General features: G+C 34.1%; 4 protein-coding genes across 6 annotated transcripts; all 4 read right to left on the bottom strand.

Annotated features, from left to right (window-relative positions):
- Positions 1 to 125: 125 nt before the first annotated feature.
- Positions 126 to 3,982, bottom strand: LOC121763341 (abscisic acid 8'-hydroxylase 4-like). The gene is made up of 9 exons (XM_042159341.1): positions 3,703 to 3,982; positions 3,288 to 3,609; positions 3,038 to 3,187; positions 2,417 to 2,671; positions 2,245 to 2,334; positions 1,645 to 1,723; positions 1,400 to 1,506; positions 1,044 to 1,162; positions 126 to 494 (listed from the first exon to the last, which is right to left on the bottom strand). The coding sequence occupies exons 1-9, from the start codon at positions 3,897 to 3,899 to the stop codon at positions 350 to 352; spliced, it is 1,464 nt and encodes a 487-aa protein (XP_042015275.1). The 5' UTR covers positions 3,900 to 3,982; the 3' UTR covers positions 126 to 349.
- A 6,608-nt stretch (positions 3,983 to 10,590) lies between these two features.
- Positions 10,591 to 13,352, bottom strand: LOC121763693 (coenzyme Q-binding protein COQ10 homolog, mitochondrial-like). The gene is made up of 4 exons (XM_042159750.1): positions 12,844 to 13,352; positions 12,313 to 12,508; positions 11,348 to 11,479; positions 10,591 to 11,006 (listed from the first exon to the last, which is right to left on the bottom strand). Exons 1-4 carry the CDS (start codon positions 13,143 to 13,145, stop codon positions 10,890 to 10,892), a joined length of 747 nt encoding a protein of 248 aa, XP_042015684.1. The 5' UTR covers positions 13,146 to 13,352; the 3' UTR covers positions 10,591 to 10,889.
- A 359-nt stretch (positions 13,353 to 13,711) lies between these two features.
- Positions 13,712 to 16,092, bottom strand: LOC121763326 (cold-regulated protein 27-like). Its single transcript, XM_042159327.1, has 5 exons — positions 15,933 to 16,092; positions 14,854 to 15,042; positions 14,523 to 14,760; positions 14,316 to 14,407; positions 13,712 to 14,223 (listed from the first exon to the last, which is right to left on the bottom strand). The coding sequence occupies exons 1-5, from the start codon at positions 15,993 to 15,995 to the stop codon at positions 14,137 to 14,139; spliced, it is 669 nt and encodes a 222-aa protein (XP_042015261.1). The 5' UTR covers positions 15,996 to 16,092; the 3' UTR covers positions 13,712 to 14,136.
- A 1,277-nt stretch (positions 16,093 to 17,369) lies between these two features.
- Positions 17,370 to 22,068, bottom strand: LOC121766069 (serine/threonine-protein kinase tricornered-like). 3 transcript variants are annotated; one of them, XM_042162404.1, is made up of 13 exons: positions 21,834 to 22,068; positions 21,464 to 21,699; positions 20,839 to 21,013; positions 20,064 to 20,147; positions 19,717 to 19,958; positions 19,410 to 19,638; positions 19,135 to 19,299; positions 18,837 to 18,971; positions 18,553 to 18,666; positions 18,370 to 18,417; positions 18,124 to 18,202; positions 17,780 to 17,836; positions 17,370 to 17,680 (listed from the first exon to the last, which is right to left on the bottom strand). In XM_042162404.1, the coding sequence occupies exons 2-13, from the start codon at positions 21,670 to 21,672 to the stop codon at positions 17,622 to 17,624; spliced, it is 1,596 nt and encodes a 531-aa protein (XP_042018338.1). In that variant the 5' UTR covers positions 21,673 to 21,699; positions 21,834 to 22,068; the 3' UTR covers positions 17,370 to 17,621. The 3 variants fall into 3 exon arrangements, with proteins under 3 accessions (XP_042018338.1, XP_042018337.1, XP_042018336.1); XM_042162403.1 differs by having other exon boundaries at positions 21,464 to 21,702; XM_042162402.1 differs by having other exon boundaries at positions 21,464 to 21,731.
- Positions 22,069 to 24,929: the final 2,861 nt, after the last annotated feature.

Consider the following 24,929-nt stretch of genomic DNA (forward strand, 5'->3'; position numbering starts at 1 on the left):
ATCATCAAAAGACGACATTTTGTAGATAGATGAGATGATTGAAAAAAACTGAAACTGAATTCAAACTTCATACGACTAACAAAAATATGACCAAACTTTTTTCATTTAAATGGCTATATATATTATTGAAATTGAATACTAATTTCATTTCTAATAAATAGCAAGTACATACAATTCTTGCATGCTAGCTGCAATTGATGCAGTCTTGCAAACTAGAATTTGAACATTAAAAGAAAAAACTAGAGGGAGGTATCTTTATACCTCTCTCTCCAAAATAGATGCAAATGAGATTAGAAAACAAAAAAGAGCAACAATAATAATTAATGTGATCAAGAAATGTGACAATATTTTATGGTGATGGGATGAGAGATTGTTTGGTCCTATGATCTTCTTCATCATCATCTTCTTCTCTCCAAAATCTGGCTGGGAGTCCATGCAAAGGAATTGGAAATGGTCCAAACTGAATCCCACTTTCAGATTCCACCAATTCATACCTACAACAACACAATCCAAAATCATGAGAAACACTAGCCATAAAAGAAAATATCATGCACCACTTACTAAAGTGGTCCCTCTCTCACTCCAATCATGTACTTGACTCGACTCGATTCCTATGATATTCTTACACATAGGCTTAGGACAGATATAACATGGGATTCTTTCCACAGTGAGTGCTTTCCCACATGCTTGGTTCTTCTTTCCATTTGTGGATATCTTCTCTAGGTTTAAGTCATCTATTAGAAAGCAATATCAATTCATTTACATCACCTCATTTTAGATCTATCCGATTAACAGGATATTGCACTGAACGTATAAAGTACTATTGTATTCGCCAAAAACATTAATTGCACAAGAAAAGATTGAATTTTTGTACTAAACTGTAACAAAATTGCCTTGTTGAAATCTCGATACAAAATCGAGATATACAATCTCATCAGTAATTTTTCTGCGTTCGCCCCTAACTCAAACTCCATTATTAGGCGACACAAACATGTGCACTAAAGTGATTAAAATGGGACAAATTGATGTGAATATATATATACCTGAATTGAGAAGCTAGGTGGTGCACCAAAACGAGCATTTGTAGCTTAGCAAGTTCGTTACCGGGACAAGAGTGAACTCCACCTCCGAAAGAGAAAAACGTGTTTGGTTTTGGTGAATCCTACAATTTCATGCACACATTTAACGTTGCCAATCAATCATGTCTCAATATGCAAGTACACACCACTAATAGTGGATGTCTTGTAATGTAGAAAATTCAACATGGCATATGAATAAACAAGTAAGAATATCTTGGGAATCTTGTGAATAACTATTTAGCTTGCTTTAAAATGTGTTTTTTTGTGTTCACTTTTTAATGCACTAGATGTGATAAAGTAATGTATATATGTATATGTACCTCAAATCTTGTTGGATCAAACTTTTGAGGGTCGGCAAAAAATTCTGGATTGTGATGAATATTCCTAAACAAAGGCATGACTTTCCATCCTTTTGGAATTAGGAATCCTGAAGAAATACCAAATTTAATTATGTGTGAATTTGGTTACTAAAATATCGTATTTAATCATTAAATAGACTAATAAAACGTAGTTTAACGACGGATTATCTTGTTGGAAAATCTCGAAAACTCGTCGCGAATTGCACCTTTGTATTCTACATCCGTGACCGCCTCTCTGAAAGTGAAAGAAATAATGCTTGCCATTCTCAAGGTTTCCATGATCACCTGAAATTAAAATTGGTCAATATTTCAAGGTGACAAACTCATAGCACATATTAATTTCAAATGTGTACATCATTCCAAACATACATCCAATCCTAAAATTCATGTGTATTATGAAAATTAATTAACTACAATATGATAAAATCCACCACCAATATTATGTACGTGTGATGCATGTATATATAGTACACCAATTCAGTTATTTCATGTAAATACACAAGCTTTTAGCATTTTTCGATTTTTTTCCCAAACCATCTTTTTAATGCAAATACACGAACATACAAGTGTTCTAATTCTTCCCCAGACGGGAAATCAAATTAGAATTGATCTGACTTACACAATTACACATAACATATAACTATAGCTTGTCAACATCTCAGTGCTGACACGCCATAGCTAACGTATTTACAAGCAAATAGGCCGCGTAAAAACCAGTGTTGTTTTCTTGCATGCAATTAAAAAACCTAAATTAAGACATTATCTATATGTACATCTTCAATTAACACAACTACATATGTATAAACCTTGTTAGTTAAGGGCATGTTTCTTGTCTGATTCCACGTCAAATGGCTCTCTCCTTCTCCGTTGGCTTCGTATATCGCCTTCTGCTCTGCCTGCATGCCAACTTCCAACCAATCAACACACACACAAACACACAACACACACACAAACAGATCTAAAGAGAGATAGACAGGCCTTGACAGCCTGCAGAAGCTTGGGATTATCATGAAGGTATTTAACAAGCCACGTCATGGCGCTGGCCGTTGTATCTTGCGCAGCAAACAGAACTCCAATTACATTATCACCGATCTGTTCATTACTCAGAGCTTCGCCATTATCGTCTTTAGAGCTCAGCAGACAGCTCAGTAAATCCTTCTCACTCTCAACCACCTTCTTCTCCCTTCTCTCTCTGCTTATCTCACCGATAATCTCGCTCAGCTTCTTCCTCGCCTTCATAATTATCACGAAAAACGAACAATTATTTTGAGCCATTTAATCGCGAAGATCTACTGTGGATGCATTTCTTAATTTTTATTTAGGTTTATTTTTAGTACAGTTAATTTCATTGTGAATGCAATGACTTTATATGTTCGTTACAGTACGATAAAAAATGAATTATCATTAAGTCACCGTATATATTAATATACGCAAATTTTGATTTACTTGATCGTATTTGCGTTCTTATGTAGTTTTGTTTTTTTTTAGTGCAGTTAATTTCACCGTGAATACAGTGAATATATGCGTTCGCTATTAGTTTTTACGATAAAAAGTAGTTTTTCGTTAAATTACACTATATTTGTGCAAATTTTGATGTACCTTCATGGCCTTTCTATATGTGGATCCTGGCAAATTTGTTGGGAAAGAATTGTAGCCTCTCTCAACTTCACCATAATTTTTCTTCAACTCCTGTTTGTAGCCAAGCTCAAGGTGTCCGAAAACGGCTAGGATGCCGACTTCGAATGACAGCTGTAGGTAACCAGGTGAGCTCAGCAAGAACAAAACAGAAATCTCGTGCAAAACAGAACGATGTTATTACTATTATTATTATGTGTATAAAGCAAAAGACCTTTTTCATCTCATTGTAAGTGTTGACTACTCCACCGTCGGCCCACGAGCGCAATGCTGCAACCACGGCCGCCTGGACTCCCGGGGCGAGCCTGCGGAGCGACTCCGGGTACAGCCCGGCCCGAACGAGCTTCCTCAGCCGGAGATGGTAGTTGCCCTGGTGGAAGAAAAGGGCCTCCGGCCCGATCAATGCCTCCTTGCTCTTTGGGAAAGTGGGCTTGAACAAATGGGCTTGAGTTACGAGGACAAACCGGGCCGCGTCCGGGCCCGCTAGCATCACACTAGGGTAACCTAGAATGTGAGTCTTGAAGATTTCCCCATACCTGAAAAAAATTAAATAATTTAATTATTTTAATTTTTTGATATTTTTATATACTAGCATAATGTACGTGCATGGAGAAAAAGATCGCTTTCACCTTTTGTGTCGGGTGGAGAGGAAGATGTTTGGATCATGGGAGTAGAGACGGAGTGTTTCGCCGATGAAGGGCCAGCCCATTGAGCCCGGTGGGAGTTTAGTCTTGCCGTCATTGCGTCTTATTTTAACGTATACTGATGAAATGAAATACGAGACGACGACGAGCAAGATAGGGAGAAAGATGGAACAATTGTCCATATCTTTCTCTTGAGGTATTGAGATGTATTAGTGACTTGGGTTATGAGAATGGTTGATGGGTATTTATAGGCGGGAGAAGGTTGTGAACAAAAAAAAGAGGCTAAAAGAGTTCACTTTTTCATTAAGAAAATAGTCAATATTTTATGCATATCGTTTTCCTTTTGTCTTTAATTTCATTTTAAAATTTATATTTTCTATCACGATATGTTGGGACGTTTTTATTGCATTTATCGAATTTGGTACACCCTCCGTCCCATAAAAATATTTGTCTTTTCATTTTTTAAAAGTTATATCAATTTAATAATGTAGGTTCCACTATTCATTAACAATTCTATAACTATCATTCTCCTCATCTCTCTTACTTTACCATACCATTTTTCTCTTCTCTCTTACTTTATTAATTTTGTCTTAATTACCGTGCTTTATTCATTGCCCATATTTTTATGGGCGGAGGGAGTATAAAGTAACAGAATAAAAAACAGTTGAATTTTTTTACCATCGCCAAGAGTTTTAATATGCAAGAGAAGATTCTAATTTTCTGTTGTATGAATAAAAAATTAAATGGTCTTCCTATATTGTTGATATATACTGTCGAAATTATGTGTTTAACCAATCATAATTATATAAATTAATTGGGATACCGATTGTTGTTGAGATGATTAATAATGATTTCTATTTGCTCTCAAAATATTATCAACCTATTGAATGAAGAGACATGACTTACTAAATTGTAGTGCATCACTTTATTTATAGTTTCATATAGTCCTCACCAAACCAAAAAAAAATGTACCCTAAATGACCTGAAAAAATTTCACATCACCAAAAAAGAAATAAAAAGATAACATTAATAATTTCTGAAGTATAATAAGCTTACAATATCCGAATATAAAGTGTAACTTTGAACTAAGCAATATTATCACAAATTTAATTCACATAAATAATTCATGCATTAATTTAATACACAATATACATCACATTGATTTGCATCGTTAGAACATCCCCATCCGTACTCTTGCCAACGAGCACGGATGTGGGTCCGGACCCACTTTTACTCTTTGCTCTTAGGCAAGAGCACAACACCCACCACATCCGTGCTCTTCCGCAAGGACAAGCTCAAGGGTCTCATCATTCTATTATTCAATTTAAATAAAAACATTTCCACAAAATTAAAATGCATTAAAAATATCCTGAATACTATTAAAAATTATAAAAAAATTAAAAATTACATAATTAAAATCCTAAAAATTAAAAAGTACATAATTAATATCCTACAAATTAAAAATTACATAATTAAATTCATAAAAATAAAAAAAAACCCACTACTCATGGCTGAATTTCGCCCAAATGTGTTTGATTAGGTCTTCTTGTAGCGGGGGTATTCGCGGTGACATAGGCTTCATAGGCGGCACGATATTGTTCATAGTATTCTTGTTCTTCGCGCTCCGCTTCCACAATGAGATTAGTGAAATCCATTTGAGAGGGTTTGAGTGAGAGAGGAAGACGTAGATAAGTTGTATGAAAAAATGTGAATGAGAGATGATTTGATGTGAAAAATTGATGATAAATGTGTGTATTTATAGATGATTTTGGGAATAAAAAAAATCAAAAAATTTCCAGAAAAATGGTAAAAAAACGGCCATATTTTTGGGAATCTGAAAATATATATTTTTTTATTTTTGGTATTATTTTCGATTTTAAAAAAATGAATTTCCAACAGAAATGTCGTTGGCCAATCAGGACGCGCTACGTCAGCTGCTCGCTGGCACGGACGTGCTCGATGCATCGAGCAGCGCCGCGCCAGCGGCGGACAGCGGGTGCGGGTGCCGTGACGCTGGCACTGACGGACGCCGTCCGTCAACCGCTGCGGATGCTCTTAACCTCTTCCCTAGTTCCCTACGTGACACGTATTGATATAATCATCCCAAAACTTAATAAGCCATAACACGTTTAAAGCTTGTGTCTACCATTAACATACCAAAGAGTTGCGATTGAGATATATTTGTGTGTTCATATTTGGAAATTTTCATAATTTTCAAAATTCAAAATCATTACAAATATAATTATGTTATATATTGTGGAAAGTACGTACAATAATATTTGCAGATAACGTGTCAAGCTCTGCATCTCATTGTTTTTGAGTGCCCAACATCAACATGTCACCCACCTCACGTGCCACAAAATCTTCCAAGATACTCGGGTTAAAGCTCTGTTTGGCTCTGCATTTACTATTTTCAAACTTTCAAAATAAATATATTCGGCTAAATATTCGATTTTCTCCATCATTTGGCATTTTTATTGTGCAAGCTCTATTTTAGAGCAGCTACAAAAGGTAACCAACGTTTCCAAACTCACTTACAAATATCTCGCAATTTTTTTCGCATAAAGTTGTCTCTAGATTTCGACAGGCACGAGGTTCTAATAGTAGTGCATTGCAAGTATGAGGACGTGACAGTAGTGTTGTATGTAGGTGCAACGACCTGTCAGCACTGTCTCGAGGCCTATTGACTATTGGCAGGCCATCTTACCTACATACGAAAAAACTTGAATGTATGGTGTATTAATTAGATTGAAATATTTTTATTAAAATTCAAATAATATGACAAAATTGAATATTAACACCTTTTTATGTGTAACTCCATTCATTGTCGGGCCATTTTTAAACTGTAAAATCTTTCTTTCATGTCTAGTAAAATGATTAATTAAAAAAATGTAAGATAATAACTAATGTAGGTATGATATAATTTGTGGCCTAATTGTTGTGGGTGCTTGGGACTTGACTAAATAAGTTGTTGTCACAATTGACATGTGAATAATGTAAGTTTGATTCATTCTTATCTGGATTGTTACTCATGTTTGTAATTGCGGATTGGGAGATGTTATAGGAATTGGTATAGGTGATCCTATTGCCTTAGAGCAGCTAATTTTGTTATTATTAAATATTTTATCAAAAAAAATTAAAAACTAGTACGAGTAGAATTGTTGAGTTTGAGATAACTTCCAATTTTATTCTTTCAAATGTTCGGTTATTTGATAAATTTAAAATGTTTCGTCATTAATATATTAAGACAAAGACTGAAATTTGAAAAAAATTGATAAAATAGTAGTACCATCTCCATTCCATAATTAGTAGAGTCATTTTTTTTATTTTGGGCATTCTATAGTAATAGAGTATTTTCCTTTTTAGTAAAAAGTAGTAACATATTTTATCATTCTTATTTTTCCTTATCTTTTGCTTTATTATCTATATTTTTTCCTCTCATATATTGTATTATCTTTTTATCTAATACATTATATCCCCCGTCTCATAGTAGATGTCACACTTTCTTTTTTAGTTTGTCCCACAGAAGATGTCACATTTTCTCTTTTGGAAAAAGTTCATTCTCACATTAATTATAAAATTATATTTTCTCTCTCCACTTAAAATAACATCTTCTAAAATCTCATGTCATCTCACAAGTGTGATAGCTATTATGGGACGGAGAGAATACACTTTCATATCTTCGTGCCGAAATGAAATGTCTAGGCTAGTATGGAACAAGAGGAACAAAGTAAATATTTTGAGAATCTGATTTATGTAGATATGCACGCACCATAAAGGCAGACACTTAGATTCATGGAAGTACAAATTATATAGATTTTGAATACGTGTAATTCATTCACTTTAGAATGAGATATTGTGATTCTCAAGCTATGCTACAAGATAGCCTATAGGCTAAAGTTGTCATTTTATTATATTTGTATCACTCATATGATTCTATTCGAGATTTAAATGTTTCTAGTTTTTCGAAATGGATTTTGCATGATTGTTTTTTAATTGATGGTTATCAAGTTTTTTAATTTGCTGATGGATTTTGGCTTAGTGACACTATGACATTACTTGAACAAGTTTAAGTAATGGGACATTGAGTGATGCACGTGTTATCAAAAAGAATAAATGTTTACTAATAATAGGTTATTTGCTAGATTAAGAAAAATAGTTTTCTAGTATAAAATTAAATGCAACATTGTTATTTTTATTACTGAAGTTATTTTATACTCCATTAATTTATCAATGTAGTTTGTGTGGATTAAGTACTATCCCCATTATTAATTATTTCACTATAGTTTTTTTTTCTCATTAATTTCTTGTAATTCAAGCTAACTAGAACTTGATTATTATACTTGGCTCTATTGAAATATTTTTGAAAGTTGATCGATTGAAGAGAATATCCGATCGAGGTGATACACCTAGTTAAAGTCAATCATTCTTGATGATTTCAAAACTTTCCCGAATTAGATTATTCAACTACGCATTGTCCCTAATATACCGTACACAATTGACATTCAAGACCTTTAAATATTGCAATACATGCCACCATTCTTGCTAGTGTTTTTTTTTTGTTTTCTTCTTATCAAGTCGACATCCATGGATAAATTTATAGATATACTATATGATAAATCCACGATAAATAAAAAGTTACATTAACATTTTATGTGACAAAACCTTTTTTCGACTCGATTGAGCATGTACAAGTGCATCAGTAATGGAACATCTCTTAGGCATCCCTAGTCGTTCTAATTGGGTCGCATCTAATTTTTTTCAACACATCTTACTCTTCCTTCAACATATTCACTATCCTATCACGTATATATCTATCTCACTCATTTCATTATTCATGGGTCTTTCGAACTCAGGTGTCCAGTGCTACAAAACACATCTTCACCCGCTAGGCTACAAGTTGCGAATGTCATATATTAATTCAATACATTGATTTATGGAGTATTATAGAGCAAAAGAATCAAAAAACACACAACTCACGACTTTTCCCTTAACGACGATCTACAGATCCTCTTTTTTCCGGTGATGCCCTAGTAAACTAGCTTGGACACATGTTTATATATACATGTGAAATATATCACATAAACACAATAAGTATAAATTCCAATTATGATAATCCATCTAGTGAAGTTGGCAATTCTAATTATGATATTATGCACACCATTAAATATTAGGTAATATAATTGTCATAATTAAATAATTTAAAGCAAGATTAAATTTAAATTTTGGACTTTTGCAGGGGAAAGAAAAAGGAAAGTGAAGAAGAAGGCCCTATAGACATTATTTTTTCAAAAAAGCAAAATAAAAGTTACTATTATTGATGCTACATAACAAAGGATAAGATTGCATAAGTACTCTTTTATTCTTTTTTTGGAATAATTGAATTGTAACTTATGTTAGAGATTAATACACGCATCTCAAATTGCACCTACTATATTTTCTACTTCACTCCTTTTTCTTTTGAGGCAAGATTAAAGAAAGAATAATTACTGATTTATTTTTTTTGTAGAATAAGGATAGAATTAAAAGGACCAGAAAAGAAGATAATCGAAAATTGATGATAATGATAAAATGGATTGGAGAGTTGCTTTAATGTAATAATATACGACGGGATTTTGACGCATGATAATAACATTGATTGTGATGGAACAATCAATAGATTTTTTTTATGAATATAATATTATTTTTTATTGTGTTCTAAATAATAATATGATAAAAATTTTTGATTATTTTTGTGCATGTACTAAGATTGAATAAATGGACTATTTATTTTGGTGTCCGATGTGACAGATTAGATAAGGTTAGGTATTGTGAATGTTAATCGATTAAATAAATAAGGCCTGATACTTAAGCTTATTAATTGTCATAGTATAAAATTAGTCTTGATGTTCTTTTATGATAAATTTAATCACAGATAATTCAATCTTCTTACAATCTCACGACAAGTAAAAATGAATAACCAAATACCCTTTTGATGCTTTCTCGTTGTTATATTTTTGTTTTCTTTTGTATTGATGTTTGCTTGTTTCTTGGAGGTTTAATTTATTGTTGAACTTTCAAGTTCACCATTCTTTTAGCTTTGAGAATTTTACTCAATCAAAAAACAACTTAAATGTTTGACTGCATAATTTCATAAAATCTATACTTTTAGTATTTATTCAACGAAAAAATTCCAACATAAATGTGTGTGGTCCGGATGAAATTCTCCTAAAACAATTTAAATTCTCGGAATTCTAAACTTTCTAACATTTTAGAAAGTAACAAAACAAACATGAATTTCATCAAGTTAAATCAAGATGAATTTTACAGCTAATCAATGAAAATATTAATCACTTTATTAAAAAGATCTCTGTATGAAGATATCAAAAACAAATTTCCAGCTGGAGTGGGATCAAAAGTTGATTATTTAGATAATAAAGTTTATGGAAAAAAATAATAATCAAAAGTGAGTGCCTCAGAATTTGACAGCTCTTGCTATTTCCACTTATATGTATACAATGGTCAAAGTAGATTTTACAAACTAGAGCCCTTTTAATAATTATAATCTCCAACAGTTTCTCAAAAGCAACTTCTTCTATGAAAATAGTAATGCTTTTACCACTGATTTTAATGGCCTCAACCATTTTGTTTTCAATATTATGATGATTATGACATAGTACAAATGTATATTTCATTTAGTATATTATACAATGATTATGACACAAGTACAAATGTATATCTATAATTTATCTACATATGTACGAGTATATACATATTTTTTTTTATGTTACAAACATACAAGAAAATAGAAGCAAAGGGCAACAGACAACTATGTATTATTCACTAGAAAGCAATGGTCTCATAGCAACAACTCCAGGCCGAAGAGAAGTTCAATAATACTAATGAAATAGTAATTTTGTAAAAGAAATACTACGATATTTCTACAAGGGAATGAAGCCTCGTATCAAGAAAAGGAAAGGACGTCGTTTCAAGATACAGATCAATATGACCGAACGGAGAAAATGTTCAGGCACGGGAGGAGTTAGTACCATTTTCAGCATTTCAAATACTAAATGAGAGAACTCTGGTTATCTAGGTAAAATTCTGACTTTGTATTGCTAAGAATTCATAGAGACTAATATTCATAGGCACTGAGTGTTTAACAAGATGATCAAAATGAGTTTCACTTATGTTCAGTGATCATAACTATTTTCGAGAACCTGCACCCCAGGTCCATATATTTGTCGACATCGGTCGTGAAATGAACCAACAAGACGAGAAACCACTTCTTTGAAGAACATATTGGCAATCTGCAATAGAATCATGAAGATTAGTATACACAAATAAATATAATGCACCTAATGTCTGTCAGTAGTTGTTCATTTTCTCTAATGCAAGCAGTGACTGGGTGATCCTACAACTTTTCATCCATAACTAATTGGTAAACTACCATATTCTGACCAAATAAATGATAATTATAAAGTGACATTTTAATTTATGAAGATAGACAGATACCTCATATAAACCACCTTGAAAAGGTTATCGAAAGCTCATGCACATAGATATCAATAAATCATGCCATCCTTCAAGTTTCCAAAAAGGGAGGAAATTGTTTTCAAATTACAGCGTTAAAACTACTGAAGAAGCTTACTTGTCGATAAAATGGTGACTGAAACTTGAAGTCCACCATAAAATAGAGGCTGCAACTTCCAGGAACAGGTCCAGGGGAAAATTCCCAGACATTAATCAAATGTTCAAAAAGAGTAGTTTGGGATGAAGTCGTCTGCAACAAAACAGAAATAATAGATGTTTTATAATTAAAAAATAAATAAATAACTTAATTGGCGCATAACTTACTGGAAGGAAAACACTAATGATAACCTAACGATTGAACTGTTGACTTAAGCTGTCTCAGTTCGATTATATTCATTCTTAATGATCAAGAGATCGATATTGAGTTTGTGTCTCTTATTCTCACACTTGACATATTGCCAAACCATAGTTTGTAATGCAGGTTGAAAAATGTCAGAACTCTGACTTGGTTTATTCCAATTGAAAAACTATAAGTCCAGGGAAAGAGATGGACTGAATACTGGAAGGAGGAATACTCATTAAACATAGAGTTGATAAAACAAGACACAAACAGAATGTAAATGTAGACAATCAGACTACAATAACCCTACATCTGCTTCCATAAGATCATGGGTAAACAATAAAAGCCTAAAAGCCAAAAGAGAACTGTCTGATGGGTCATGTGAGGCTCCATGGGTCATGTGAGGCTCCATCACACTCATCAAACTTCTTAAAAAATATTAGAGGTTGGATTCACACTATTAACCAGTTCTAACAAACATCTATGTAAGTCAATCGGTTATGTAATCTGTAAACAACCACACCCTATACATGTACCCTAACCCCAACACAAGATTAACAGTTCAGTCCCAAGAATCTTGATGGAGAAGCCATGTTCTAATTTTAAGCAAATGATGAAGTGCTAAGTTGATATTATTAACAAAAAGGCATAAACGGTCAAATTTTGTGAAACCTATAGTCCAGCCACCCAACAAAACAAGGAAAAAACAAATACGAACTTATAATGCAAACATGGATCTTCACCTTAATGGATTTTGGTTTGGTCAGCTCCACATGCGATGTATAACTTTCGACAAGAAATTTAAAGCCAATTTCTAACTCCGCGTCAAAACTCCCATCAGGGTTCTGGCAAATAATCTGTGAGCGCTGACACCAAGGAAGAAAATCTTCATACATGTCGACGGCAGCAACCACATTGAACAATTGTTCAGGTGAATATCTAACATTTGAAAGATGAATCAGCATAGTGCACATTTCTTCAATGAATCAAAAGCCAATTCAAATTCATCAAATAAATTACATTGACTGATCATTATATGTAATTCAACATATAGGAGTAAATTCTTTCATATTAAAATAGTTAAATAATTCTATTCACAGCCATTTTCTCATCATAAAATATTTTAACCAAGATCGCATAATCCATCCCCAATTCAAAAATCTACACCATTTCCATGCATTGATGCAAAAGCGCAGAATTCTTCAAACAGGATTTCCACAAAATGATCAAAATAGAAATTCAAATAAAAAACAGCTGGATTAATGAAACATTACCCCAAAACACGCCTTTCATGGTGCACTTTTGATAGCATACCACCCTCTTCGCCATCACCGCATCCCAGAAACCCTCTCTTTTGGTGAACAAAATTACTAATATGCGATGAATTTGCAGAGCCTAGGAAACCGCGATTTCCGTAACGCCCGTTTTCCACTGAAGAAAATGCATTGTTCCCGGCGATATTACTCGTCGGCCGAATCTGGCTGCAGCTAGGAAAATCTCTCGTGCGCCGCCGCAATGGATTCCGGAGGGCTGCAAAACGCGCCAGAGCCCTCGGTGCGAAATTGAACGGAGGCATTGGAAGCAAAACCGATTAGGATTTCAACTGCTGTGCGATTAATCCTGTCGAATTTGCCAATTTGGGGCAAAAATTAGGGCTAATTTTAAAATTTTAAGTTGAGTCGTTTTCAGAAAAATTATGGTCTTGTATGCCCAAATATGTTGTTTAGAAGTAATACAACTAAAAAAAATATAGTTTTTTCCAAAAATAAGATTTTTTCGAACGGTGGACTATGTGTATATATTATCCATTATTTATTTAGTGGTGGAGTTGTGATGGATGCATATACATCTATCTGAACCATAATTGAAGATGGAAAACTCGTTTAGAATCAGTTACACTAGGAATATATGGTTATACCAAAACCATATACATATATATGAACCATAATCGAAGATTGAAAGCTCGTTTAGACCTGATTATGTTCTTTCCCTCCACCATTTAATGCATCAATCAGTTATAAATTTTTCCCTCTTACAGATGAAATGATGCATCGACATGACAAGATATCGCTGAAGGTTGAAACCTAGTTTAAAATCGATCACGTCTTTCCCTTGAACAAACGATGCATCGACATGGCAAGATATCACCGAAGGTTGAAAGCTCGTTTAGAATCGATTATGTTAACATAACCAGCAGCACAACTTGATGTGAATGAATTCTTCAATACAACTATCTTACACCAATCTAAGGCCGAGAAAGAAGCTTACAATATAACAATACGAAAAAAATCAGAGTTCTAACAATAAAGAACAAAAATCTGGGACTGGTTTGTCACTTCTTTGAGGATTTCCCTCCAAACCAACTAAGGAATAGGTGCAGTCTCACACTTATTCAAGAGCTTACAAAGATTATTTACAGAACTTGTGCAGGATTACGTGATGATGCTGTTCTTGCATCCTTCTCTCCATGCTGACGCTTCTTTCATGGAGTTGAAGTTACAGCTGTCTCAATCAAAATACTGGATCTCTGGTTTTGGTATTAGGGATCTTGGTCTATCTAAACTACATCAGCATTCTAGTCTTCGAGAGGTATATGTGGATGGTGGGCCTTCGAGAACGTTGTCAGCTCGAATTGTATTTTCGTTGGGAACAACCTGAGTAAATGAGTTGGAAGCTTGTGTAAGATGACAATTCCAGCAGTAAATGAGTGAGTGTGTTTTATAGAGAGGATATGAGAAGTATTTACTTGATCATTGCTTTCCGTTGTGTTCATTTTGTCTATCTTAAAAGAGTTATCTTCTGCAGTAGCTTCATCGTTGAAGTTCTGATCAGTCATCTCTGTTTAGAAAGAAAAGAGCATGTTAAAGAAAGATTTGGTTGTTTAAGGAACTCATATGCCTAATGAATCATGTAAATGCACACCAAAACAAGTGCAAAATGGGATGGGAAATACCGATATTATTGCCATTGTAATCTTCGAGTGGAGGTGACATGTTGCTTTTGTGTGTTGTTGCTAAAGGAGCTTTAGCCGAAGAAGATGGACACCTTTTAGTTGTCTGTATTTTTGAGTTCCGGTAGCGCTGGATCCAGGGATTTGACAATGGAACTTTATATTCCTCTCCTTGGTCGTGTTCTGATTCGTCCTTTTGGAAGTCGACTTTGGACCAAGACCCATCACGGAGAACCTTAAACTATGATAGCAAAACAATAGCTCTTAGATATGGTTCTGAATCTGGTAACATACACACGAAACATTTAGTACTTGATGGACAAAGATGATATACCTGGCCAGAAGTTCGGGTGCACGTCTGCTTTTGCTTGAGAGGTTTTGATCGTGATGCAGAGCTCGTATGAGACTGCAAACCAAACATATTTATTGACTTGTATAGCTGGTTGACAAATGTTGATTCCATAGACTTGAGAAACAAGCAGTGTTTCTCGTCTGTCCATTCAGGCGCCATCACCTCTCTTTCCTGACATTGCAAGAAAAAGTTAATGCAGGAACCAACATCTGCTTTAGCGTATATCAACAGACAATCATCAATTCATGAGGGTAAGGACTGTCTATCGACAAAATTCACAACAAGCATATGCATTCAGGCAAGACCGAATGCAATATACAACCTTAACAGCACATCCTTTTGCTTCAGAACAGAATGAAAAACTTGCATATCAACGATTCAAGATACCAACGTCTATTAACAAATTATAATGGATACAAGAATATTAATACTCCACCATCTCATCAAGCAAAACCAAATGCTTTATACAACCTTAACACCATCTCATCATTTCCCTATTGAAAACAACAAATCGCAGCTCACATTTGATCATACCATCCTTTAATAACAAATCACAACTGTTCAAACACGATAATCCTTTAGCACAACGGAATGTTGGAAAAGAAATTAAACACTCAAGCTAATTCACTCTGCTGTGCAGATTTAATCCCTTTCTTCTCAACACAGCCAACCAAATCTTCAAAATTGAAATACTTTTATAAATCAGTTGTATGCATCATTTCATTTCATATTAAACGACATAAAAAATCATAACTACTATCCAACAATAACACATGATAAGAGTGAAAGAATACAAAGAAAATAATACTTCTCCGCATCATCTCATCAACAACCTAAAAAATTAAGCAGGAATCGAAAGAGGTTCCCTATTAAGATCAACACAGTATACAATTTCTCCTGTTTCGATTGAACGACTATCAAATATCTTAAACAGCTCAACAATTTTGCAGAAATCCAGCTCAATTATCATAAAATCATCAAAAAACAAATATCCACCACAACCACTCCATCTTTTGCCAACTAGAAAATTCAAATCCTTGAGAGGGAGAAGAGCGATTTACCCCAAATTTAGAAGTCTCTTCCTGCTCGACAGAATTTCTCGAGGAAAACTCAGATGAATCCATACAATTTCTCCTCTGTCTTCGTCCGAAACCTCAAATCCACAACCAAAAATTTTAGAATTTTCAGTGTATATATTGTATAGATTTTGCTGGCGTTGATATTTGTTAGTCAGGGGTGAAGTTATAAATTCGAGCGGTGTGGCAGTAGCAAAAAGTTCGTGCCACGTGTTCCACTTTACACGTGTCAACCTAAAAAGATGTCCCGACTCCTGAGAAGCAATGCGATATTTTCTGTATTTTTCCATAAAATATAAATTAAAAAAATTATTCTAACCAAAAAAAACAAAATATGAATATATGAAGTTATCATACTTGTATATTTTGGGCTGATCTATTTTATTAAAGCTTATGTATAGTAGTCCAAAATAAGCAAAAATGAAAGACACTTTTCTAAAGAAAAAGGAAACATTTACTTTATCTGTTTATTGAGTGGTTGTTATACTATATAGGAGTAGTATACTAGTCCACCTATTTAAAAATAATCAAATACTATAACATCTTAGAAAAAAGGAATCAAGTATAAAATCATGATAAATAAGCATTACTTATTATCCAGCTAAAGTATATGTTGATCTTTAATCTCTATATTAAGATAATAAAGTCAAACAATAGATCAAACAACACCACAAATATCTTTGGATAAAATTAAAATCAAACACTACCATACAAAATTGTGATATTTTGCATCAACACGTACGTGTCCCTAAAGAAACCCCAAGCTTCAAAAAGTAGTATATATAAGGAATTTAACTTTTACAAAATCTTTAAATAAATAATTTTAATACATATAGACAAAAGGTATTAATGTATATATTATAAATTAGAATAGATTAACCTAGAAATACTAAAAATAAAGTGTGCGCCAATGTCGACTCTGTGTAAGAGTTTTATTTTCATAAAATAAGTTCATATTTGCTGTCAAAGAAAATATCTGTTTATAAAATAATTGTGTGACATCATGTAAGATATTTTTTTGGGGATTTGGAATCTAATTAGTCTATTTTATTCTACAAAATATCTAATTGTCTGCTGACATCCAATAAATATCTCTATTTTTTATAAACAACTTGTTCTAACAGACCAAACTCAGTGGATAAACATTACTTTAATAGTTAATTTTAATATTTAAATAAATAGTTTCATAATAATATTAACTATATGTTTATATATCATTGTATATGAATATGACAGATCATCCCACAAGAGACCTACATAGCTACTTTAAAGGCACAAAATGACTAAGATATCTCACCTGTAATTGAGCTGGACTTAAAACTAATTAGAAATTTATAAATAATGTGTGTTATTAAAAATTTAAATAAAAGACAGCACGGCCTTGTTACCAAAAAAATAGAATCAAATAATATCAAATAGGGCTAATAGAAAGATGCAGCACCAAATTCGTATACATAATTGCACAAACAATTTATCATTTACAAATGTTATTTCTGCAGATATTAACATTTCCCCACCAAAATAAAACCACAGAATTAGATAGAAAAAAACCAAAAATGCCCAAAATTGTTATCCGTATATATGCTTCTGTTTCATAGTGATTTTTAGATCTCTTCATATACAGAAAAAAATTGGCCGAAACAACACGAGCCATCGTATTAATCTCGAACAAAGTTAAGTTTGCAGCCTTGGTTCGTCCTCAGCTATCACCGAGTCTTCTAGCCCTACGTGACCTGCATTCGAAGTCAAGAATCATGCACTCGCCTTTCTCAGTCAAGTAGATATTTTGATGCATCATTGTGTATGGTCGAATCATCGAAGATATAACATACCGAATAGTGAGACCAAAGATGGAGGTCTTGAAGATGGACTCGAGCTCACATCTATACCTGTATAATAGAGTTTAGCATGTGCTATCCATCAAGAAAAGGAAAAAAATACGAGCATGGTTGGACGCTTAGATTTGGTGTCGATCCTAAATCTGAAATGTATTGAGTTTATGGTGCATTGCTCGAAGTCATTGCAATGGCTCAATTCCATGAGACGAGCAGTCATAAGTCACGGCTAACCATCAAACACGTTGATGACACAAAAGCATACTGTATTGTTTGAAGCATATTTTAATCTGAGACGAATCAAAGTAGAAACTACCCGGGATCATAGTGAAGGACAATACCTGCGGTTCCAGCTGATTTGAGAAGGTCTGATTTCTTGAAAGTATATCCGATAAAATTAGCATCTTTCGATGTTAACATCTGATCATCGAAGAAAGCAAGAAAACTGACACGTCAGTAATCAACAACAAAAACATTTTTGTGTCGAGTTCAATATGATCAACTAAACGAGCCTAACATTTAATCCAGTTTTGCAATCTTATTCACAAGATTCGAGTTTCAGAAAAGATGTGAAATAAGGGCGTTACCTTCCTCCACGGTCCTACTCTTGGTGTGCTAGATGGTGGATTTTCTCCCTGAGAAAGAGAGGAAATCTATTAAACGCCGCACAATTGTAACACTATATAGTCGGCTTCGGTTATAAGGGAGAGCGAATATAAGAGGAGGAAAAGAAGTATGGAAGATAACAAATCTCTTTTGTTAATACTCACTTCTTCAAACTTTTCAAAATTCTGTGTATCCAAATCTCCATTCACGACAGGTTTGTAGGCGGCTTCCATTTCATAGAGGCCGTCCCATTTAACACCTCTAAACCACGAATGTCCCTGAAATAAATATAAAAAAAACTCGAAAAATCACCAAACCAACGAACAGGAAGAAAAACGGCCCTCTACGGACACTTGAACTCACTGATGTTAGAGCTATAGTAATTTGAATCCAATTCACTTTAGATTAAATTACCAAATGCAACCTTGAATTGCAACATTTTACATACCTTTATTTCGTCCACGCCACCTCTGGTCCCTAATCTTTTCTCAACGTCACATAACAAACGACAAATAAGATCCCTAGCCTCATCCGAGATTTTTGGTTCTTCGGGAAACTTCAAGCATGTTCTCCAATTTATTATCTGATACAAAGGAAGGATCATTCAATGTCGCAGGGTCTATGTGGGAAAAGCTTCAACATACGATGACTCAATAATTATGCAAATAAGAAACCAGTACTCGCGGAAAAGGTCAGTGAATAAATTTCAAGATCACATTATTTGAGAGTCGATTCAGATTGTGTACCTTGCGACATGTCATTCTGGGATCATCGGAACAAAATGGAGGATAACCGATAAGCATTTCGTACATTATGGCCCCCAAAGACCACCAGTCGCACTCCATCCCGTATCCCTTCTTCAATAAGACCTCAGGCGCCATATAATCGAGAGTTCCAACGGTGGAGTATGCCTACAAGCAAGGTCGTTCCGTGCGAAACAGCTTTATATGTTGTCGATAGAACAGAAAAGGCGAAAACAAGAGCAAAAATATATTGCAACTTAAGGAAATGGAAAACGTACCAAGGCACGACGGTTCCGTTTCCATTGTAGCAACTGCTCCTTTGCCATTAACCAGGGAGCAGTTAACTCATCAGCATTCCCTTCACAATCGGTTTTAGAATCTTGAGACAAAAAGTCGTCATCTTCCAACAATATCGACGAGTATTTCTCCAGCGTCTTACACAAGCCGAAATCAGAAAGCTTTAAATGCCCGTTTTTGTCCAAGATGAGGTTATCCGGTTTGATATCCCTAGAGATTGCAAATTCAAACAAATTTCATATTCAATGCACCGATAACGCAAAGTCACAGAAAGATGAGTGTATATACCTATGTACATAACCATGCTGGTGGATCGAGCTGATAGCTAGAATACTTTCCGCTATGTAAAAGCGGGCAATGTCTTCGGAGAGGGTGTCCTCCCTCATCAATAAAGTCATGATATCACCACCAGGTAAATACTCCATGATGAGGTACAAAAAATCGGAATCTTGGAAGGAATAAAAGAGCTTCACTATGCAACGGCTATCAACCTCAACCATCAAATTCCTCTCGGAACGAACATGCTCAACCTATAAGGAACCAAATCATCTGGTGAGTGTCATCTCAGTTGGTCAGACAAAGTACAAAGCAAAACCTTTTTATATGACTTTCATTTTCTATTTCTATCTTCTCACCTGCCCACGGCTAAGCATATCCGACTTCTTCAATTTCTTCATGGCGTATATTTCTCCTGTACCTTTAGCTCGACATAGTCTAACCTGCATCAATTAACGGAGTTACATACCAATCATAATAAGCTAAGTGCCAAAGACATAATGCTGTAGCATATCCAAGAACTATATGTATTTGATGCATTAACGACTCGGCCTTGTCTCATTTAGTATGAAGTAACCAACACAATCATCCTCAATCCTACATTCCTACTCAAAGTTTTTTAGCAAAATCGAGCAAATAGATCATCAGAAGCCAAAGGGAAACGGTTCCATCCATTTCACAAAGACGAATGTCTTATATGTCATTCAATCAAGTGGCTCTTTGGAACACCGATCTCATGATTAGCTGTCGAGGTAAGCTAGTCGACTGTGAAGTCTACTCTAGCTTTGCTTTGAGTAGTGATTACAATGAACTCTTCTAAGTGATGAATCGAAAACTGCAATGACCTAATTGATGGGGTGACTAGTAGGTAAGTAATTACAAACATACGTCTCCCCAATTGTATCAAAATCTCAAATAGGACTAACTTGTTTTACAGAAAACAAATAAACCAAACAGAGATAGAGGTAATAATAACAAAATGAAGAAGAAGACACGTCATTTGATCAGAAGTAAAACTGTGAAGATTCTTCTGCAAATCACCAACAAAGAACTAGACCATACAAATGCAAGTGCTGTATGTGAAATCCAATGCTGCAAATAAAGCATTTCTGTGGTGGAAAAAAACTGGCATACCTCACCAAATGCTCCTTTACCAATAATAGTCAATTGCTCAAAATCATCAATCCCTACTTTGTGCCTCTGCAATCTCATATACTCAGTCTCCCTTTTCTCCAAATTCCTCAACAGCATTTCCTCCTCCTCGCTCGACACCTGAGCCTCTTGCGCCCTCCGCTGTAATGTCCTCCTCCTAAATAAACCCCAAATTATACACACAAAAAACAACAAACATAAATCTCCAACAAAATGCACATAGATTCGCCTATTTCAATCACATTTCAAGAATCAATACTACAATTTGATCAAATCAACTCAAATCCAATCCAATCAACAACCCTTCAGAGAACAACTACAAATCCATCAAATCAAATAAAAAAAGCACAAAGATTTCACCTTTCCCATCTCAAGAATCTCTACTACAATTCAATCAAATCAAGTCATATCCAATCAACAATCCTTCAAATAACAACTACAAATTCATCAAATCAAATAAAAAAGCATCAAGTTTCACTTTCACATTACAAAAATCTCTACTACAATTCGATCAAATCATGTCAAATCCAATCCAATCCAATCAACAGCCCTTCAAAGAACAACTACAAATCCACTAAATCAAATCAAAAAAGCATCAAGATTTCACCTTTCCATACGATCTTGCAGCCCCTGCAGGTAATTCTTGTAGTGATTCTCAATAATCTGCTTCGCCGCCGCCGCCTTCTGCCTTGTCACCGGCGAAGAAACCGCCTCATCGGGCTCCAACCCGAAGGCCCGGTGGGCCCGCAGCTTCATCTGCGGGCTCTCCATTCCCACCGCGCCGCTCCCTTCTCCCCCGCCGCCGCCGCCCTCCATCAGCAAAACCCAGATCAAGAACGGCAGCTACTGCAGCAAAAGGAGACGAGAAGTGGAAGCTTCCCCAATAAAGGCGCAAACTTTGATGTGAATTCGGACTGTTTTAACCGTTTGCAGTGAAATGCGAAAAGCGAAAAGTGAAAAGTGAGAAAGCGAAGTACCTGAAATAGGGAGCAGGAAGAGATAAAATGAAACTAGAGCTTCTCGCAGCTCTTTTCCTTTTCGCGTTGGGAGTTTCGATGTGGGATCGATCAATCAGAAATGGTTATAAAATCGGTGGTGGGGTGTATGTGTTTATGGGATTTTGGAGTGGCAAGCTGTGTGCAAGCAGATGATTAGCTGTAATTTGTTGGGATTTTGAGCTAATCTATCTTGAATTGGAGATGTGGCAATGTCATTTTTCAGGGGAAGAGTGATTTTGCTACTGTTGATTAAGGTTTAGATTTTTTTTTTAATAATGCTATGCGGTCACATTATGGCCAGCCATAAATTAATTAATTAACAATAAAATTGATTTTTTTTTCAAATTTTTGGTTTAATGCTACTTGATTTTACTTTTATATCATCTTCATTATATGTTGCTCAACATGTTAGTGTTGCTCTTTCGTAGTTTTTGCTCAACTTATTACTACTGTCATTTCTTAATTGTTGCTCAACGTATACAGTAATTCGTGATATTAATGTGTTTTACGTAATGGAATTCAAAGATAAGTATCAACTCGCAAGTCCATTCACACACATATAAGTTTATATCGAAAATTCTAATTTTTTTATACATGTAAATGGACTAAATTAACTCTTTATGGCCGGCCACATTATGGCCATTTAGCATCACTCATTTTTTTTATGCACAGTTTTGGAAGGCAAGAAAACGAAGTGTGCCATCGCAAACTGTGTTTTTTGAGCGTTTAAAGTTTGTGGGTTGGATTTTATAAACCATTTAGATCATTGGAGGAAATAAATTTTCCTTGTAATTTTTTTATTAGTAAATGAATATAATTTTTTAAGGCTTATCCGGACTTCAACCCGAGATCTTTTGGCTTTAGACATTCATTCGCTACCCTTTGATCAACTCATACTACTCATTCCGTCCCTCTGTAGCCGAATCGTATTCTTTTTTGGGTTGTTCCACTGTAGCTGAGTCGTTTCTTTTTTTTGACAAAAAGCAACAACTTTTAATTCTCTCTTACTTTAATCTCTCTTTATTTCTCTACCTTTTTCTTTTCTACTTTATTATTCATTTACTTAACTCATTTAACACAACTTTTCTTAAATCTCGTACCGAAAAAAAACGTCTTTACTATATAGGGACGGAGAGAATACTATATTTTCTTATATTTACTTATGAGAAAATTGCTAACATATAGTGTGTCAAACCAGACTCGGACTTGGATTTGGCTCTGGATCAACAATAAGGAGAATGACATGGTCTATGGGAAGGAGGGAGTAGGGAGGTGGGAGAGGGTGGGGTAGGAGGCAGGGGTGATTGAGGGTGACGAGGGTACGGTAGATTATCCTACGTTAAGTTTATAAGCTTTTGATTCCAAATATTTTATTTTGTTTCGTACTCTCTAATATTCAAAAAATAGAAATATTTGAAATGATATGGATTTTAATGCACAATTGGTAAAGTAAGTGAGAAAAGTTGGTAAAGTAAGAGAAATGAAAAGAAAAAATGAGTAAAGGAAGAGAAAAAGTAGTGAAAATAGAGTTAGTGAATTGTGGGATCTATGTCCTAAAATAGAAAGATTCTAAAGATTTTATTTTTAAGGAACAATCTAAAATGAAAATAATTGTTATTTTAAAAAACGGAGGGAGCATATGACTCTTTTGTTAAAATTTATTGCCAATTGTGTTTTTGATTGATTTATACTCCCTCCGTCCCTGAAATTTTGACACATTTTTTTTTTTCGTTCATTCCACAAAATTTGTTACATTTCACTTTTTACCATTTTTGGTAATGGACCCCACATTCCTCTAACTTATTATCAATCACATTTTATTCTAAAACTAATACTAGAACTCATATCCTATCAATTTTTTCAACACACTTTCTATTATATTTTTTAAAACCCTTGCCCGTCAAACTATGACAAAATTTGGGGTACGGACGAGTAAGTTAAAATATGGACCAATACAAACCAAAAACTGCCGCACTCACTTAATGTGTGAAACCAAATAGGGTTTTTTTAACAAATATAGTGGATCAAATTTGGACTTTAAAACATAATTACTATTCATTTTTTTGTAGAACTGATAAATGTTAATAAAAACATATTGTTTAGGACAAAAAAACTAACGCAAGTGCAGGACCATTTTTTTAGCAAATGTATAATAATCACTTTGACCTTAATTCTATTCAAATTGAATTGAACTGATTTTATTATTAATGATTTTATTTTCTTACTAAATTAAAAGACATCATTAAAATGGGCTAGGTCAATATCATTGAGATATAAAAGATATTATAGAAAGAATTATGATAACTGTATGCATGGTTTCTATTTAATTTGTAGACAAATTATACATATATAGTATCATCATGCTCTTTAAAAATCACGCGACACAATTTGATAACTTGATTCGACCTCAATATCCATACGACGTCGTTGACCAGGGATATGTTTTTGTCCCGTGGATATTATTATTACTCCATCCATCCATGAAAAATAGACCATATTTGCCATATTTAGTTGTCCACAAAAAAATAGAGCACATTTAAAAAAAGAAAATTTTCAACAACTCTTCTCTCTTACTTTTTTTCTTCTCTTTTACTAATAATATGGACCCCACATTCTACTAACACTACTTCTCTCTTACTTTTTTTTCCTTCTCTCTTAATAATAATATGAACCTCATATTCCACTAGCACTTTCTCTTACTTTACCAATTCCACATTAAAACTCGTGTCATTCATAATGTGTCATCTTTTTGGTGTACGGAGGAAGTATTACCAATAAATAGTAAAATCATGATTAGATAGTCATTTCAATTTTCAGGTGAAGATTTATTCAAGAATCATCATTTAGTTTGTCTAATATACTACCTTTGGTCAATGTGATACTCCCTCCATTCTGTGTTAATAGAGTCATTTTTCTATTTTGAAAAATTTCTTGAGTTATTTCTATTTTTGACAAAAAGTAATTCTCACTTTTACTTTATTCTTTCTTCATCTCTCTTACTTTTTCCACCATCCATTTAAAACACTATTCTTAAACTCCTTATCGAAAAGAAATACATCTATTAACAAGAAACGG

Source organism: Salvia splendens, chromosome 14, assembly GCF_004379255.2.
Source record: "Salvia splendens isolate huo1 chromosome 14, SspV2, whole genome shotgun sequence".
NCBI classification, from domain to species: Eukaryota; Viridiplantae; Streptophyta; class Magnoliopsida; order Lamiales; family Lamiaceae; genus Salvia; species Salvia splendens.